At 45.0% G+C, this 15799-nt stretch overlaps 1 protein-coding gene and 5 non-coding genes across 6 annotated transcripts; all 6 read left to right on the top strand.

Annotated features, from left to right (window-relative positions):
* The first annotated feature begins 10064 nt into the window (after positions 1-10064).
* Positions 10065-15623, top strand: hspa8 (heat shock protein 8). The gene is given in 9 exon segments (NM_001124232.1): positions 10065-10135; positions 11949-12158; positions 12402-12607; positions 12708-12860; positions 13084-13639; positions 13867-14069; positions 14289-14487; positions 14717-14949; positions 15147-15623. Coding segments are annotated over 8 exon segments (1956 nt in total). The 5' UTR covers positions 10065-10135; positions 11949-11953; the 3' UTR covers positions 15348-15623.
* LOC118937901 (small nucleolar RNA SNORD14) lies at positions 12239-12332 on the top strand. The gene has a single exon (XR_005035310.1). It is a non-coding gene; the product is annotated as a small nucleolar RNA SNORD14 (small nucleolar RNA).
* Positions 12918-13011, top strand: LOC118937905 (small nucleolar RNA SNORD14). The gene has a single exon (XR_005035314.1). It is a non-coding gene; the product is annotated as a small nucleolar RNA SNORD14 (small nucleolar RNA).
* Positions 13709-13802, top strand: LOC118937903 (small nucleolar RNA SNORD14). The gene has a single exon (XR_005035312.1). It is a non-coding gene; the product is annotated as a small nucleolar RNA SNORD14 (small nucleolar RNA).
* LOC118937902 (small nucleolar RNA SNORD14) lies at positions 14559-14652 on the top strand. The gene has a single exon (XR_005035311.1). It is a non-coding gene; the product is annotated as a small nucleolar RNA SNORD14 (small nucleolar RNA).
* Positions 14991-15084, top strand: LOC149979187 (small nucleolar RNA SNORD14). The gene has a single exon (XR_016485438.1). It is a non-coding gene; the product is annotated as a small nucleolar RNA SNORD14 (small nucleolar RNA).
* Positions 15624-15799: the final 176 nt, after the last annotated feature.

The raw sequence follows: 15799 nt of genomic DNA, 5'->3' as shown, positions 1-15799 counted from the left end.
GAGGTAGGTAGATAGATAAGCTGTTTACAGATAGGCTAAGTACAGGTGCAGTGATCTGTAAACTGCTCTGACAGCTGGTGCTTAAAGCTAGTGAGGGAGATGTGAGTCTCCAGCTTCAGAGAGTTTTGCAATTCGTTCCAGTCATGGGCAGCAGAGAACTGGAAGGAAAGACGACCAAAGGAGGAATTTGCTTTGGGGGTGACCAGTGAGATATACCTGCTGGAGCGAGTGCTACGGGTGGGTGCTGCTATGGTGACCATAGCTGAGTAGGCGGGGGTTTACCTAGCAGAGACTTGTAGATAATCTGTAGCCAGTGGGTTTGGCGACGAGTATGAAGCGAGGGCCAACCAACGAGAGCGTACAGGTCGCAATGGTGGGTAGTGTATGGGGCTTTGGTGACAAAACGGATGGCACTGTGATAGACTGCATCCAGTTTGTTGAGTAGAGTGTTGGAGGCTATTTTATAGATGACATCACCGAAGTCGAGGATCGGTAGGATGGTCAGTTTTACAAGGGTATGTTTGGCAGCATGAGTGAAGGATGCTTTGTTGGGATATAGGAAGCCGATTCTAGATTTAATTTTGGATTGGAGATGCTTAACGTGAGTCTGGAAGGAGAGGTTACAGTCTACCCAGACACCCAGGTATTTGTAGTTGTCCACGTATTCTAAGTCAGAGCCGTCCAGAGTAGTGATGCTGGACGGGCGAGCAGGTGCGGGCAGGGATCGATTGAAAAGCATGCATTTAGTTTTACTTGCGTTTAAAAGCAGTTGGAGGCCACGGAAGGAGAGTTGTATGGCATTGAAGCTCGTCTGGAGGTTAGTTAACACAGTGTCCAAGGAGGGGCCAGAAGTAAACAGAATGGTGTTTTCTGCGTAGAGGTGGATCAGAGAATCACCAGCAGCAAGAGCAACATCATTGATGTATACAGAAAAGAGAGTAAGCCCGAGAATTGAACCCTGTGGCACACCCATAGAGACTGTCAGAGGTCCAGACAACAGGCCCTCCGATTTGACACACTGAACTCTATCAGAGAAGTAGTTGGTAAACCAGGCGAGGCAATCATTTGAGAAACCAAGGCTGTCGAGTCTGCCAATAAGAATGTTGTGATTTGCAGAGTTGAAAGCCTTGGCCAGGTCGATGAATACGGCTGCACAGTAATGTCTCTTATCGATGGCGGTTAATGATGTCGTTTAGAACCTTGAGCGTGGCTGAGGTGCACCCATGACCAGCTCTGAAACCAGATTGCATAGCGGAGAAGGTATGGTGGGATTCGAAATGGTCAGTAATCTGTTTGTTAACTTGGCTTTCGAAGACATTAGAAAGACAGGGTAGGATAGATATAGGTCTGTAGCAGTTTGGGTCTAGTGTCACCCCCTTTGAAGAGGGGGATGACCGCGGCAGCTTTCCAATCTTTGGGAATCTCAGACGATACGAAAGAGAGATTGAACAGGCTAGTAATAGGGGTTGCAACAATTTCGGCAGATCATTTTAGAAAGAGAGAGTCCAGATTGTCTAGTCCGGCTGATTTGTAGGGGTCCAGATTTTGCAGCTCTTTCAGAACATCGGCTATCTGGATTTGGGTAAAGGAGAAATGGTGGGGGCTTTGGCGGGTTGCTGTGGAGGGTGCCGGGCAGTTGACCGGGGTAGGGGTAGCCATGTTGAAAACATTGCCAGCTGTAGAAAAATGCTTATTGAAATTCTCAATTATAGTGGATTTATCGGTGGTGACAGTGTTTCCTAGCCTCAGAGCAGTGGGCAGCTGGGAGGAGGTGCTCTTATTCTCCATGGACTTTACAGTGTCCCAAAACTTTTTTGAGTTAGTACTACAGGATGCAAATTTCTGTTTGAAAAAGCTTGCCTTAGCTTTTCTAACTGCCTGTGTATATTTGTTCCTAACTTCCCTGAAAAGTTGCATATCACGGGGGCTATTCGATGCTAATGCAGAACGCCACAGGATGTTTTTGTGCTGGTCAAGGGCAGACAGGTCTGGCGTGAACCAAGGACTATATCTATTCCTAGTCCTACATTTTATTAGAGGGGGATGCTTATTTAAGATGGTGAGGATGGCACTTTTAAAGAATAGCCAGGCATCATCTACTGACGGGATGAGGTCAATGTCATTCCAGGATACCCCGGCCAGGTCGATTAGAAAGGCCTGCTCATAGAAGTGTTTCAGGGAGCGTTTGACTGTGATGAGGGGTGGTCGTTTGGTCGCAGACCCATTACGGATGCAGGCAATGAGGCAGTGATTGCTGAGATCTTGAAAACAGCAGAGGTGTATTTGGAGGGCGAATTAGTTAGGATGACATCTATGAGGGTGCCCGTGTTTACTGATTTGGGGTTGTACCTGGTAGGTTCATTGATAATTTGTGTGCGATTGAGGGCATCAAGCTTAGTTTGTAGAATGGCCGGGGTGTTAAGCTAGTCTCAATTTAGGTCACCTAGTAGCACGAGCTCAGAAGATAGATGGGGGGCAATCAGTTCACATATAGTATCGAGGGCACAGCTGGGGGCAGAGGGAGGTCTATAGCAAGCAGCAACAGTGAGAGACTTGTTTCTGGAAAGGTAGAAGCTCAAATTGTTTGGGTACAGACTTAGAAAGTAATACAGAACTCTGCAGGTTATCTTTGCAGTAGATTGCAACACCGCCCCCTTTGGTAGTTCTATCTTGGCGGAAAACGTTATAGTTAGCAATGGAGATTTCAGGGTTTTTGGTGGTTTTCCTAAGCCAGGATTCAGACACGGCCAAGACATCTGGGTTGGCAGAGTGTGCTAAAGCAGTGAGTAAAACCAACTTAGGGAGTAGGCTTCTAATGCTAACATGGATGAAACCAAGGCTTTTACGGTTACAGAAGTCAGCAAATGAGAGCACCTGGGGGGTGGGAGTGGAGCTAGGCGCTGCAGGACCAGGATTAACCTCCACATCCCCAGAGGAACAGAGGAGAAGTAGGATAAGGGTACGGCTAAAGACTATACGAACTGGCCGTCTAGCACGTTCAGAACAGAGAGTAAAAGGAGCAGCTTTCTGGGCACGATAGCATAGATTCAAGGCATAGTGTACAGACAAAGGTAAGGTAGGATGTGAGTACATTGGAGGTAAACCTAGGCATTGAGTAATGAAGAGAGAGATATAGTCTCTAGAGATGTTTAAACCAGGTGATGTCATCGCATACGTAGGAGGTGGAACAACATGGTTGGTTAAAATCAAATCAAATTTTATTTGTCACATACACATGGTTAGCAGATGTTAATGCGAGTGTAGCGAAATGCTTGTGCTTCTAGTACTGACAATGCAGTAATATGCAATAATAACCAACAAGTAATCTAGCTAACAATTCCAAAACTACTAGCTTACACAAGTGTAAGGGGATAAAGAATATGTACATAAAGATATATGAATGAGTGATGGTACAGAGCGGCATAGGCAAGATACAGTAGAAGGTATTGAGTACAGTATATACATATGAGATGAGTATGTAAACAAAGTGGCATAGTTAAAGTGGCTAGTGATACATGTATTACATAAAGATGCAGTAGATGATATAGAGTACAGTATATACGTATACATATGAGATTAATAATGTAGGGTATGTAAACATTATATTAGGTAGCATTATTTAAAGTGGCTAGTGATATATTTTACATAATTTCCCATCAATTCCCATTATTAAAGTGGCTGGAGTTGAGTCAGTGTGTTGTCAGCAGCCACTCATGTTAGTGGTGGCTGTTTAACAGTCTGATGGCCTTGAGATAGAAGCTGTTTTTCAGTCTCTCGGTCCCAGCTTTGATGCCCCTGTACTGACCTCGCCATCTGGATGATAGCGGGGTGAACAGGCAGTGGCTCGGGTGGTTGTTGTCCTTGATGATCTTTATGGCCTTCCTGTGACATCGGGTGGTGTAGGTGTCCTGGAGGGCCTTGTAGTTTGCCCCCGGTGATGCGTTGTGCAGACCTCACTACCCTCTGGAGAGCCTTACGGTTGTGGGCGGAGCAGTTGCCGTACCAGGCGGTGATACAGCCCGACAGGATGCTCTCGATTGTGCATCTGTAAAAGTTTGTGAGTGCTTTTGGTGACAAGCCAAATTTCTTCAGCCTCCTGAGGTTGAAGAGGCGCTGCTGCGCCTTCTTCACGATGCTGTCTGTGTGGGTGGACCAATTCATTTTGTCTGTGATGTGTACGCCGAGGAACTTAAAACTTACTACCCTCTCCACTACTGTTCCATCGATGTGGATAGGGGGGAGTTCCCTCTGCTGTTTCCTGAAGTCCACAATCATCTCCTTAGTTTTGTTGACGTTGAGTGTGAGGTTATTTTCCTGACACCACACTCCGAGGGCCCTCACCTCCTCCCTGTAGGCCGTCTCGTCGTTGTTGGTAATCAAGCCTACCACTGTTGTGTCGTTCGCAAACTTGATGATTGAGTTGGAGGCGTGCGTGGCCATGCAGTCGTGGGTGAACAGGGAGTACAGGAGAGGGCTCAGAACCCACCCTTGTGGGGCCCCAGTGTTGAGGATCAGCGGGGTGGAGATGTTGTTGCCTACCCTCACCACCTGGGGGCGGCCCGTCAGGAAGTCCAGTACCCAGTTGCACAGGGCGGGGTCGAGACCCAGGGTCTCGAGCTTGATGACGAGCTTGGAGGGCACTATGGTGTTAAATGCCGAGCTGTAGTCGATGAACAGCATTCTCACATAGGTATTCCTCTTGTCCAGATGGGTTAGGGCAGTGTGCAGTGTGGTTGAGATTGCATCGTCTGTGGACCTATTTGGGCGGTAAGCAAATTGGAGTGGGTCTAGGGTGTCAGGTAGGGTGGAGGTGATATGGTCCTTGACTAGTCTCTCAAAGCACTTCATGATGACGGAAGTGAGTGCTAAGGGGCGGTAGTCGTTTAGCTCAGTTACCTTAGCTTTCTTGGGAACAGGAACAATGGTGGCCCTCTTGAAGCATGTGGGAACAACAGACTGGGATAGGGATTGATTGAATATGTCCGTAAACACACCAGCCAGCTGGTCTGCGCATGCTCTGAGGGCGCGGCTGGGGATGCCGTCTGGGCCTGCAGCCTTGCGAGGGTTGACACGTTTAAATGTTTTCCTCACGTAGGCTGCAGTGAAGGAAAGTCTGCATGTTTTAGTTGCGGGCCGTGTCAGTGGCACTGAATTGTCCTCAAAGCGGGCAAAAAAAGTTATTTAGTCTGCCTGGGAGCAAGACATCCTGGTCCGTGACGGGGCGGGTTTTCTTTTTGTAATCCGTGATTGACTGTAGACCCTGCCACATACCTCTTGTGTCTGAGCCGTTGAATTGAGATTCTACTTTGTCTCTATACTGACGCTTAGCTTGTTTGATTGCCTTGCGAGGGAATAGTTACACTGTTTGTATTCGGTCATGTTTTCGGTCACCTTGCCCTGATTAAAAGCAGTGGTTCGCGCTTTCAGTTTCACGCGAATGCTGCCATCAATCCACGGTTTCTGGTTTGGGAATGTTTTAATCGTTGCTATGGGAACGACATCTTCAACGCACGTTCTAATGAATTCGCTCACCGAATCAGAGTATTCGTCAATGTTGTTGTCTGACGCAATACGAAACATATCCCAGTCCACGTGATGGAAGCAGTCTTGGAGTGTGGAATCAGATTGGTCGGACCAGCGTTGAACAGACCTCAGTGCGGGAGCTTCTTGTTTTAGTTTCTGTCTGTAGGCAGGGATCAACAAAATGGAGTCGTGGTCAGCTTTTCCGAAAGGAGAGTGGGGCAGGGCCTTATATGCGTCGCAGAAGTTAGAATAGCAATGATCCAAGGTTTTTCCAGCCCTGGTTGCGCAATCGATATGCTGATACAATTTAGGGAGTCTTGTTACAGTGAAATAAGAAAGTAATCACTAACCAGGACAGTAATGGACAAGGCATATTGATATTAGAGAGAGGCATGCGTAGTGAGTGGTTGGGCTGGCTGGGGACACAGCTTGTTAGCCTGCTAACTGTCTGAATCGCCAACAGTTAGTAAGCCGGAGCTAAACAAGCTAGCAGCTAGTAAAACAGGGCAAGCTAGCAGTTAGCAGGCCGGGTTAGCAAGCAAGCAGTTAGCATGGGCTAGCAGTTACAGTGCCTTGCGAAAGTATTCGGCCCCCTTGAACTTTGCAACCTTTTCCCACATTTCAGGCTTCAAACATAAAGATATAAAACTGTATTTTTTTGTGAAGAATCAACAACAAGTGGGACACAATCATGAAGTGGAACGACATTTATTGGATATTTCAAACTTTTTTAACAAATCAAAAACTGAAAAATTGGGCGTGCAAAATTATTCAGCTCCTTTACTTTCAGTGCAGCAAACTCTCTCCAGAAGTTCAGTGAGGATCTCTGAATGATCCAATGTTGACCTAAATGACTAATGATGATAAATACAATCCACCTGTGTGTAATCAAGTCTCCGTATAAATGCACCTGCACTGTGATAGTCTCAGAAGTCCGTCAAAAGCGCAGAGAGCATCATGAAGAACAAGGAACACACCAGGCAGGTCCGAGATACTGTTGTGAAGAAGTTTAAAGCCGGATTTGGATACAAAAAGATTTCCCAAGCTTTAAACATCCCAAGGAGCACTGTGCAAGCGATAATATTGAAATGGAAGGAGTATCAGACCACTGCAAATCTACCAAGACCTGGCCGTCCCTCTAAACTTTCAGCTCATACAAGGAGAAGACTGATCAGAGATGCAGCCAAGAGGCCCATGATCACTCTGGATGAACTGCAGAGATCTACAGCTGAGGTGGGAGACTCTGTCCATAGGACAACAATCAGTCGTATATTGCACAAATCTGGCCTTTATGGAAGAGTGGCAAGAAGAAAGCCATTTCTTAAAGATATCCATAAAAAGTGTCATTTAAAGTTTGCCACAAGCCACCTGGGAGACACACCAAACATGTGGAAGAAGGTGCTCTGGTCAGATGAAACCAAAATTGAACTTTTTGGCAACAATGCAAAACGTTATGTTTGGCGTAAAAGCAACACAGCTGAACACACCATCCCCACTGTCAAACATGGTGGTGGCAGCATCATGGTTTGGGCCTGCTTTTCTTCAGCAGGGACAGGGAAGATGGTTAAAATTGATGGGAAGATGGATGGAGCCAAATACAGGACCATTCTGGAAGAAAACCTGATGGAGTCTGCAAAAGACCTGAGACTGGGACGGAGATTTGTCTTCCAACAAGACAATGATCCAAAACATAAAGCAAAATCTACAATGGAATGGTTCAAAAATAAACATATCCAGGTGTTAGAATGGCCAAGTCAAAGTCCAGACCTGAATCCAATCGAGAATCTGTGGAAAGAACTGAAAAATGCTGTTCACAAATGCTCTCCATCCAACCTCACTGAGCTCGAGCTGTTTTGCAAGGAGGAATGGGAAAAATGTCAGTCTCTCGATGTGCAAAACTGATAGAGACATACCCCAAGCGACTTACAGCTGTAATCGCAGCAAAAGGTGGCGCTACAAAGTATTAACTTAAGGGGGCTGAATAATTTTGCACGCCCAATTTTTCTGTTTTTGATTTGTTAAAAAGTTTGAAATATCCAATAAATGTCGTTCCACTTCATGATTGTGTCCCACTTGTTGTTGATTCTTCACAAAAAAATACAGTTTCATATCTTTATGTTTGAAGCCTGAAATGTGGCAAAAGGTCGCAAAGTTCAAGGGGTCCGAATACTTTCGCAAGGCACTGTAGCAGGGGCTAGAAAGTTAGCCTTTGGGGGGGGGGGGACATCGCAATGGGGGTAAGTCTGTTTTTGCCTCTTCATGCGGTGACGTCAATAGACCAGTCGTGGAATTATTCCAAGTAGGTTCCAAGTAGCTCTAGGTAGCTAGCAGGACGATATTGTAGCCCTGGAGTATGCTTCGGTGGTAGCACAGGAGCCCTGGCCGGGCTAGCTTCAAGCTAAATTGGTGCTTGCTCTGGGATGGAAATGCTAGCCAGGATTAGTCATCCGGGATTGTGGTTAGCTAGTTGTGAAGATCCAGATGAAAATGTTCAGTTTGTGGTAGAATCCGGGGATAAAAATAACAGGTCCGTTATGCTCTGGTTAGAGTCATGTTGTTCGAACTGGCGAGAGCATTTCGAGCTGAAGGTTAGCTGATGACCGCTGGCAATGGTTTGCTGACTGATATCTGGTAGTTAGCTGGCTAGCTTCAGTTGAGGGATTCCAGATCCGAAGTAAATATAAATACTTTAGGGAAAAAAAGCAGATCCACGCCATATTGGGTGAGGCGGGTTACAGGAGAGTATTTAGATGATGAGGTCTAGCAAAATATTTTAAAGGATATGCGACAAAAAATATGTAAAACGATATATACAAGGGACACGACAGGACAAAGACGCCTGACTGCTACGCCATCTTGGATTATGAATTGCAAATTGCAGATAATGTATTGCATGAACCAATAGATTGCTATACTGCTCTGCTATATCATATGGATGGCATTCCTGCCTGACTACATTGCAGATGCCTGCCAGATCACGCAAAGCTTGGATAGGTGTTTAACATATCAGCTAACTAACATCATATGATATAGGAATGTACTTCACGACACTTGATGACGTGGCGCACAAACATTGGTTTATGCAACGCAAAGTCTTCAACATAATCAGGCAGAAACACCACCAATATGTGGTTAGGTGATATGTTCAACACTAGCCTCGTGTGGCCATCCTTCCAAATCTTGTCTTGGAAGTCAATAGAAATCCAGTAAGGAATTCTGGGTTGGAATGGGAGTGTAGGTTTTTGTTCAGACCCTTATCTAGCGCACCTAACTAACTGGTTGATAAGTTGAATCACGTTAGTTACTGCTGGGTTTGAAGCGAAAACCTACAGGATGGTTGCTCTCCAGGATCAGATTTGGTCAGCCCTGCAATAGTGATTTGGGATTTGTAAAAAAATAAAAGTAGAGGCCAATAAATCATCAAATAATCTGAACCAATTATGCTAATCTGTTATGTAAAATATCGGTTATAATATATCCAGAAATTCTGAAGCCATGAAGACCATCTGGACGCACCCATGCAGACCTGCGACGCGGTTGCGGCCAAGCAACGCAACCCCTCCCTGGCAAGGAACGTATCCTTGTCGACCTGCATCCTGGAACGCGCCCGAGGGCTAGCAACGCAACCAAGGGCTAGCAATGTCAGTAAAGCTAGTCACCTGGACCACGAGTTGCCGAAGATTGTTCAGTGTTTCAGAGTTTAAAAATGTGTTTTAAATAATTTAAGAACTGCAAATGCAATGCTCACTTATAATTTAATAATTACAATTTTGCTTCCTATGGCGGGCAAGGGAGGTCTGGTTGTCGGCCATGCTGGAAATGTGATCTCGCGTTATTGTGCCATTGTCAATACAGTACATCTACACCACGATATGAAACGTTGATTTGAACCTTCTGACTCACTTGTGAATTAGACGGGCCCCATGGTCTGATTTAAATCGCATGATTTCTGATGATAGTTGTCGAATATATCGACTGATTGCATTACCTCATCCCCATACTGTATTTATTTATTTATCTTGCTCCTTTGCACCTCAGTATCTCTACTTGCACATTCATCTTCTGCACATCTAACATTCCAGTGTTTAATTGCTCTATTGTAATTACTTCGCCACCATGGCCTATTTATTGCCTTAACGCTCTTATCTTACCTCATTTGCACTCACTGCATTCTTTTTCTACTGTATTATTGACTGTATGTTTTGTTTATTCCATGTGTAACTCTGTGTTGTTGTAAATGTCGAACTGCTATGATTTATCTTGGCCAGGTCGCAGTTGCAAATGAGAACTTGTTCTCAACTAACCTACCTGGTTAAATAAAGGTTAAATAAAGGTTAAATAAAAAAATAAATAAATAAAAAGTGTATCCGGTGCGAACGCAACCCGACGTCTTCATGGGAAGTGGGAGGGAGCAACAGCCTGTGTTTTTATTGGTATTTTGGAATGTCAAGTTGAATCCTGAGCTATGATTGGTTGCCTTGCCGTTTATATAGTAATGGTAGACTTATCCTTCCTTCTTTCTCTCACAACACACAAGGCGAAGAAAGGGAGGCTTCGCCATTGTTCAACTCCGATCAACATCAGCATCACCTTCGGTCAAATAATTTATTCGGTAAGTAAGAAGTAGTTTAATTTAATAGTAATGTAATAAAGAAAGCCTTTTTTTTTTAGTTCACCGTAATTTATTTTGCTGACCACAAGCAGGTACCTCTTATATCCGGAAGACAAGGCTGGCTAACGTAAATTAACTACTTGGCCTTGTAGTTTTAACTAATATCACCTAGTCGACAAATTAAACCTTGTAAAACTTACCTAACTGATCTAGCTTTAACTCGGAATTACTGCAATATATTTACATGTTCTATCCTATTTGATATCATTTAATTGTTAACGTTGGGCAACTAGTTAGCTTTTGGTTGGCCTTTGCTTGCTAACTAATCGGTCATCCTTTAATGTCGTGGTTAATATCACAGCTAATAATTATTTGATTGACATTCGATCGACAGTTTCAAACAGTTTTGTCACTGCGCTAGGTAACAACGGTTGTATGCGGTATACCAGGATATGGCGCGCGACCACCCTCGTGTTCGGCCTAGTTCTAGAACGTTCTAGAGACTCTGCACCCCGCGTGATGTGACGCACAAAAGGACGTCCGTAGTTCTTTCTGAAGTGTAATACCGGTACATACCGTTATCTGTTGCTGAAGTTGGTGTCGACATGAGCACCTTATCTTGAATTAAACCGTTTTATTGGTTAGTCGATACTTTAGTTTTGCTGACCTTATTCTCATAGGCTGTTATATCTTAAGATCTCTTTATAGCGATCACTATTTTGAGCGAAGGACTTAAAATAAGGGAAGTTTATTGTTTTTCTAGTCAATGGTATCAAATCAATTGAATTAACTTTTTGGGCGACCTGACGGTAATTCGCATGCGAGTTATAGAGCTCTCATTGAAAGTCTTAAAAGCGGAGGGTCTGATATAGGTGCGCCATTTCTATGCTTCCGGGTCACAAGCTTCTTTCTGCTTCTACTTTCTATTTTCTGAAAGTATTTTTGGCTTTGGAAAAAAATTCAGTAGTTTCGATGGTGCGACCGGTCTACCCTATAGCTGTTGCATAAACTGTATTTGGGAAAATATCAGTTTTGGCAACCAGGTAATGGCTGCGGTTTATGCTTAGTGGCTTTAAATGTAACTTATTATTTCAAACCACTAATTGACTGACTTTGGTTCAATTATTTGAGGAATATTTTCCCCTGTGAGCTCAGTGCGCTCGCTGCCGTTTCTTGGGTGAAATCAGATCCAGCCTGAACTGTGCCATGTAGTAGGTAGTTTGTAACTTCCAACGGGCCAATTTCCTACACATTTGAGAACATGTGGTAATTAACCACAATGACTAATTGTTTATCTACATTCATCCCTGCCCCTGAGGCAAATGGCACTATGGAGTGCCTGAGGTGGCAAAATGTAAATCTGGAACTATCCCTGACAACCAATGTCAATGTAGCTACAGGGTTCGACTTCGTATAATGATTTCATGTCTCGGAACAATGACGGGAGTGGAGGTGTTTTGCTTTTTCGGTGAAGATGTCCAATGACCATCAAACAAAATCAGGACTCTACCATACTACTTGACAATACAATGTCGCATCAATCTTACTCGGTTAGGTTGAGGAATACCATTGTGAATGTGAACACGAATTTAGCAGTTTTCAAAGACCTGTCCCACATTGGAACATTCCTAGGATGGTACTTGAGTCTACAATGTGCAGTTGGGCCTAGAGGGGTAACTAATGTTTACAAATGACCAATGTATTTTGATGACCACATTGGCTTCTAGTGACTGCTGATATTTTTACTGCGTTTGTTGTATTCTTGCATAGTGTCCATTTGTTACCTAACACCATGCTGTTCTTCATTGTCCAGGTAACATGTCTAAGGGACCAGCAGTCGGCATCGATCTCGGGACCACCTACTCCTGCGTGGGTGTGTTCCAGCATGGCAAGGTTGAAATCATTGCCAACGACCAAGGCAACAGGACCACTCCAAGCTACGTTGCCTTCACTGACTCTGAGAGGCTCATCGGTGATGCTGCCAAGAATCAGGTTGCCATGAACCCCTGCAACACAGTATTCGGTACGTTTTTACATTCTGGTAATGTCTCCTAAAATAGGTAGATTGTTATTTATAATTTTTGACTTTGTGGCAATGCTTGTTCACTGTGATGAAGTTTATTCCTGCCATTCGTAGTTTCCACCAGAGGTTGAAAGACCAAAGATGGCCCAATACCTTCCTTGGATGTCTGAGTGATACGCCATTTAACTCACTTGACTCTATCGCTGTAGAAAATGCTAAATCTAACTGGCTGTCTTGTTGCAGATGCTAAGAGACTGATTGGCCGCAGGTTTGATGATGGAGTTGTTCAATCGGACATGAAGCATTGGCCCTTTGAAGTTATCAATGATTCTACTCGGCCTAAGCTCCAAGTTGAATACAAAGGAGAGACTAAGTCCTTCTACCCAGAAGAAATTTCATCTATGGTTCTGGTCAAGATGAAGGAGATTGCTGAGGCCTACCTTGGGAAAGTAAGTATTGTGTGGCTGGTTCTGTAACAGGAAGGTGTTTTTAGTTTACCATGACTGGTCTATTGGATTATTCAAATGCATGTACATTTTTTCTCCCTAGACTGTCAACAATGCTGTTGTTACCGTACCTGCCTACTTCAATGACTCCCAGCGCCAGGCAACCAAAGATGCTGGTACCATCTCGGGGCTGAATGTGCTGCGTATCATCAATGAGCCAACTGCTGCTGCCATTGCCTACGGCCTGGACAAGAAGGTTAACTCCATTACTTGATATTTTTTCTGTTGAAAAGGACTGCAATGCAGCGCTTATTTGCTGTGATGAAGTTTACTCCTGCCATTCGTAGTTTCCACCAGAGGTTGAAAGACCAAAGATGGCCCAATACCTTCCTTGGATGTCTGAGCGAATATTTAACCATGTCATAGATCAGGGCTTGCTTGTACTCATTGCAAATACTGAATGTTTTCTTCTGTTTCAGGTCGGTGCTGAAAGGAATGTCCTTATCTTTGATCTGGGTGGCGGCACCTTTGACGTGTCCATCTTGACCATCGAGGATGGCATCTTTGAGGTCAAGTCCACTGCTGGAGACACTCATCTGGGTGGAGAAGACTTTGACAACCGCATGGTCAACCACTTCATCGCGGAGTTCAAACGCAAGTACAAGAAAGACATCAGCGACAACAAGAGGGCTGTTCGCCGTCTCCGCACCGCATGTGAGAGGGCAAAGCGCACCCTGTCCTCCAGCACCCAGGCCAGCATCGAGATCGACTCTTTGTACGAGGGAATCGACTTCTACACCTCCATCACCAGGGCTCGCTTTGAGGAGCTCAATGCAGACCTTTTCCGTGGCACCCTTGACCCAGTGGAGAAATCCCTCCGCGACGCCAAGATGGACAAAGCCCAGGTACACGACATCGTCCTGGTCGGAGGCTCCACTCGTATCCCCAAGATCCAGAAACTGCTCCAAGATTTCTTCAACGGCAAAGAGCTCAACAAAAGCATCAACCCCGACGAAGCTGTGGCCTATGGCGCAGGTGAATCACTGATAATCTTGTTTGCTCTGTGGCCAATGGGCTTCTATAATGAGCCTTAAATCAATAGTTTCGCCGTGATGAAGTTTAATCCTGCCATTCGTAGTTTCCACCAGAGGTTGAAAGACCAAAGATGGCCCAATACCTTCCTTGGATGTCTGAGCGACAATGGCACAGTGCGTCTACAGTAATGTTTTTCCATGTGTCTAACCTCCCATTCTCATTTTCAGCTGTCCAGGCAGCCATACTCTCAGGTGACAAGTCTGAGAATGTCCAGGACCTGCTTTTGCTGGACGTCACACCCCTCTCCCTGGGTATTGAGACCGCTGGAGGTGTCATGACCGTCCTGATCAAACGTAACACCACCATCCCAACCAAGCAGACTCAGACCTTCACCACCTACTCAGACAACCAGCCTGGTGTGCTCATTCAGGTGAGGGGGGCCTGCAAGAAATGTCAATTTCAGGGCAATGTTTCCTCATTCCTTTGGCCACTATCTGATGCCGTTTACTCCTGCAATTTGTTGTTTCCACCAGCGGTTGAAAGACCAAAGATTGCCCAAAAGTCCTTGGATGTCTTGAGCGGCTTTTGGTGAAATGTACTTCTCATTTGAAGACATGTATGTTTTGCTAATATTGACTGTATCCTCCAGGTGTATGAGGGTGAGAGGGCCATGACCAAGGACAACAACCTGTTGGGCAAGTTTGAGCTGACTGGAATCCCCCCTGCACCTCGCGGTGTTCCTCAGATTGAGGTCACATTTGACATTGATGCTAACGGCATCATGAACGTGTCTGCTGCTGACAAGAGCACTGGGAAGGAGAACAAGATCACCATCACAAATGACAAGGGTAATGTTGGATGGCATTGTAGTTTAACACTGGAAAATGGGCTATGGTTACTAGCCCTGGCCCCAATAGTTTCGCTGTGATGAAGTTTACTCCTGCCATTCGTAGTTTCCACCAGAGGTCGAAAGACCAAAGATGGCCCAATACCTTCCTTGGATGTCTGAGCGACAAATCTAGTACAGTTAATTGTAGTTTAGGTCAAACATTGGTTGATTTGATTATTTTCCATTAGGTCGCCTGAGCAAGGAGGACATTGAGCGCATGGTCCAGGAGGCTGAGAAGTACAAGTGTGAGGATGATGTGCAGCGTGACAAGGTCTCTTCTAAGAACTCCCTAGAGTCCTACGCTTTCAACATGAAGTCTACTGTGGAGGATGAGAAACTGCAGGGGAAAATCAGTGACGAGGACAAGACTAAGATTCTGGAGAAGTGCAACGAGGTCATCGGGTGGCTGGACAAGAACCAGGTAAGAATTTAATTGGGGTGACTTGTACTGTCTTGGACCACTTGCTGTGATGAAGTTTACTCCTGCCATTCGTAGTTTCCACCAGAGGTCGAAAGACCAAAGATGGCCCAATACCTTCCTTGGATGTCTGAGCGACTTAAGTGAAATATATTGAGATCTTCAAGTCGTATGTTTTGCTAATTTTTTGCATTTCTCAGACTGCTGAGAAGGAAGAGTATGAGCACCACCAGAAGGAGTTGGAGAAGGTGTGCAACCCCATCATCACCAAGCTGTACCAGGGTGCTGGTGGGATGCCCGGCGGTATGCCTGAGGGCATGGCTGGCGGATTCCCTGGAGCTGGTGGTGCTGCTCCTGGAGGTGGTGGATCATCTGGACCAACCATTGAGGAAGTCGACTAAACATTCCATTGTTTCTGCAACTACCTCCCCCTAACAAGCAAAGTTTGAAATGTGTTCTACCCTCTTGTGTCTGAGTCTCGTGACTTGTCAAGGAGTGAAATTTGAATAAAGGTTGGGGGATCACATATTTTTCAACTTTGTTTGCTACGCAACAGGGAACAGTAATTTTCTGTTAGCACAACTAAGCTGTCAAATTTCACATGTGTATTTTCTCAGTTGTCATCTGCCTTTGTCACAATGCCTTTAGGACAAAATAAAATATACGGTGACCTTCCACCTTTACTTCTAAATGTTTGGGTCCTTTACACTACTTTGGAAAAGGGAAGATGTTAGGAAGGGCCATATTTTGGTCAATATTGTCATGACAAAGTTCAATATTGCTTGTAGCTTCCCACAAACTTCCAGCTGCTAGACCAGTGTAAAGATGTCTTTGAGGTCCTGCGTCCATTCAT

This window comes from Oncorhynchus mykiss, chromosome 12 (assembly GCF_057628025.1).
Source record: "Oncorhynchus mykiss isolate SJ-2025 chromosome 12, ASM5762802v1, whole genome shotgun sequence".
Lineage (NCBI taxonomy): Eukaryota > Metazoa > Chordata > Actinopteri > Salmoniformes > Salmonidae > Oncorhynchus > Oncorhynchus mykiss.
The sequence above is the reverse complement of the archived record's forward strand: the minus strand, read 5'-3'. Positions and strand labels throughout refer to the sequence as shown.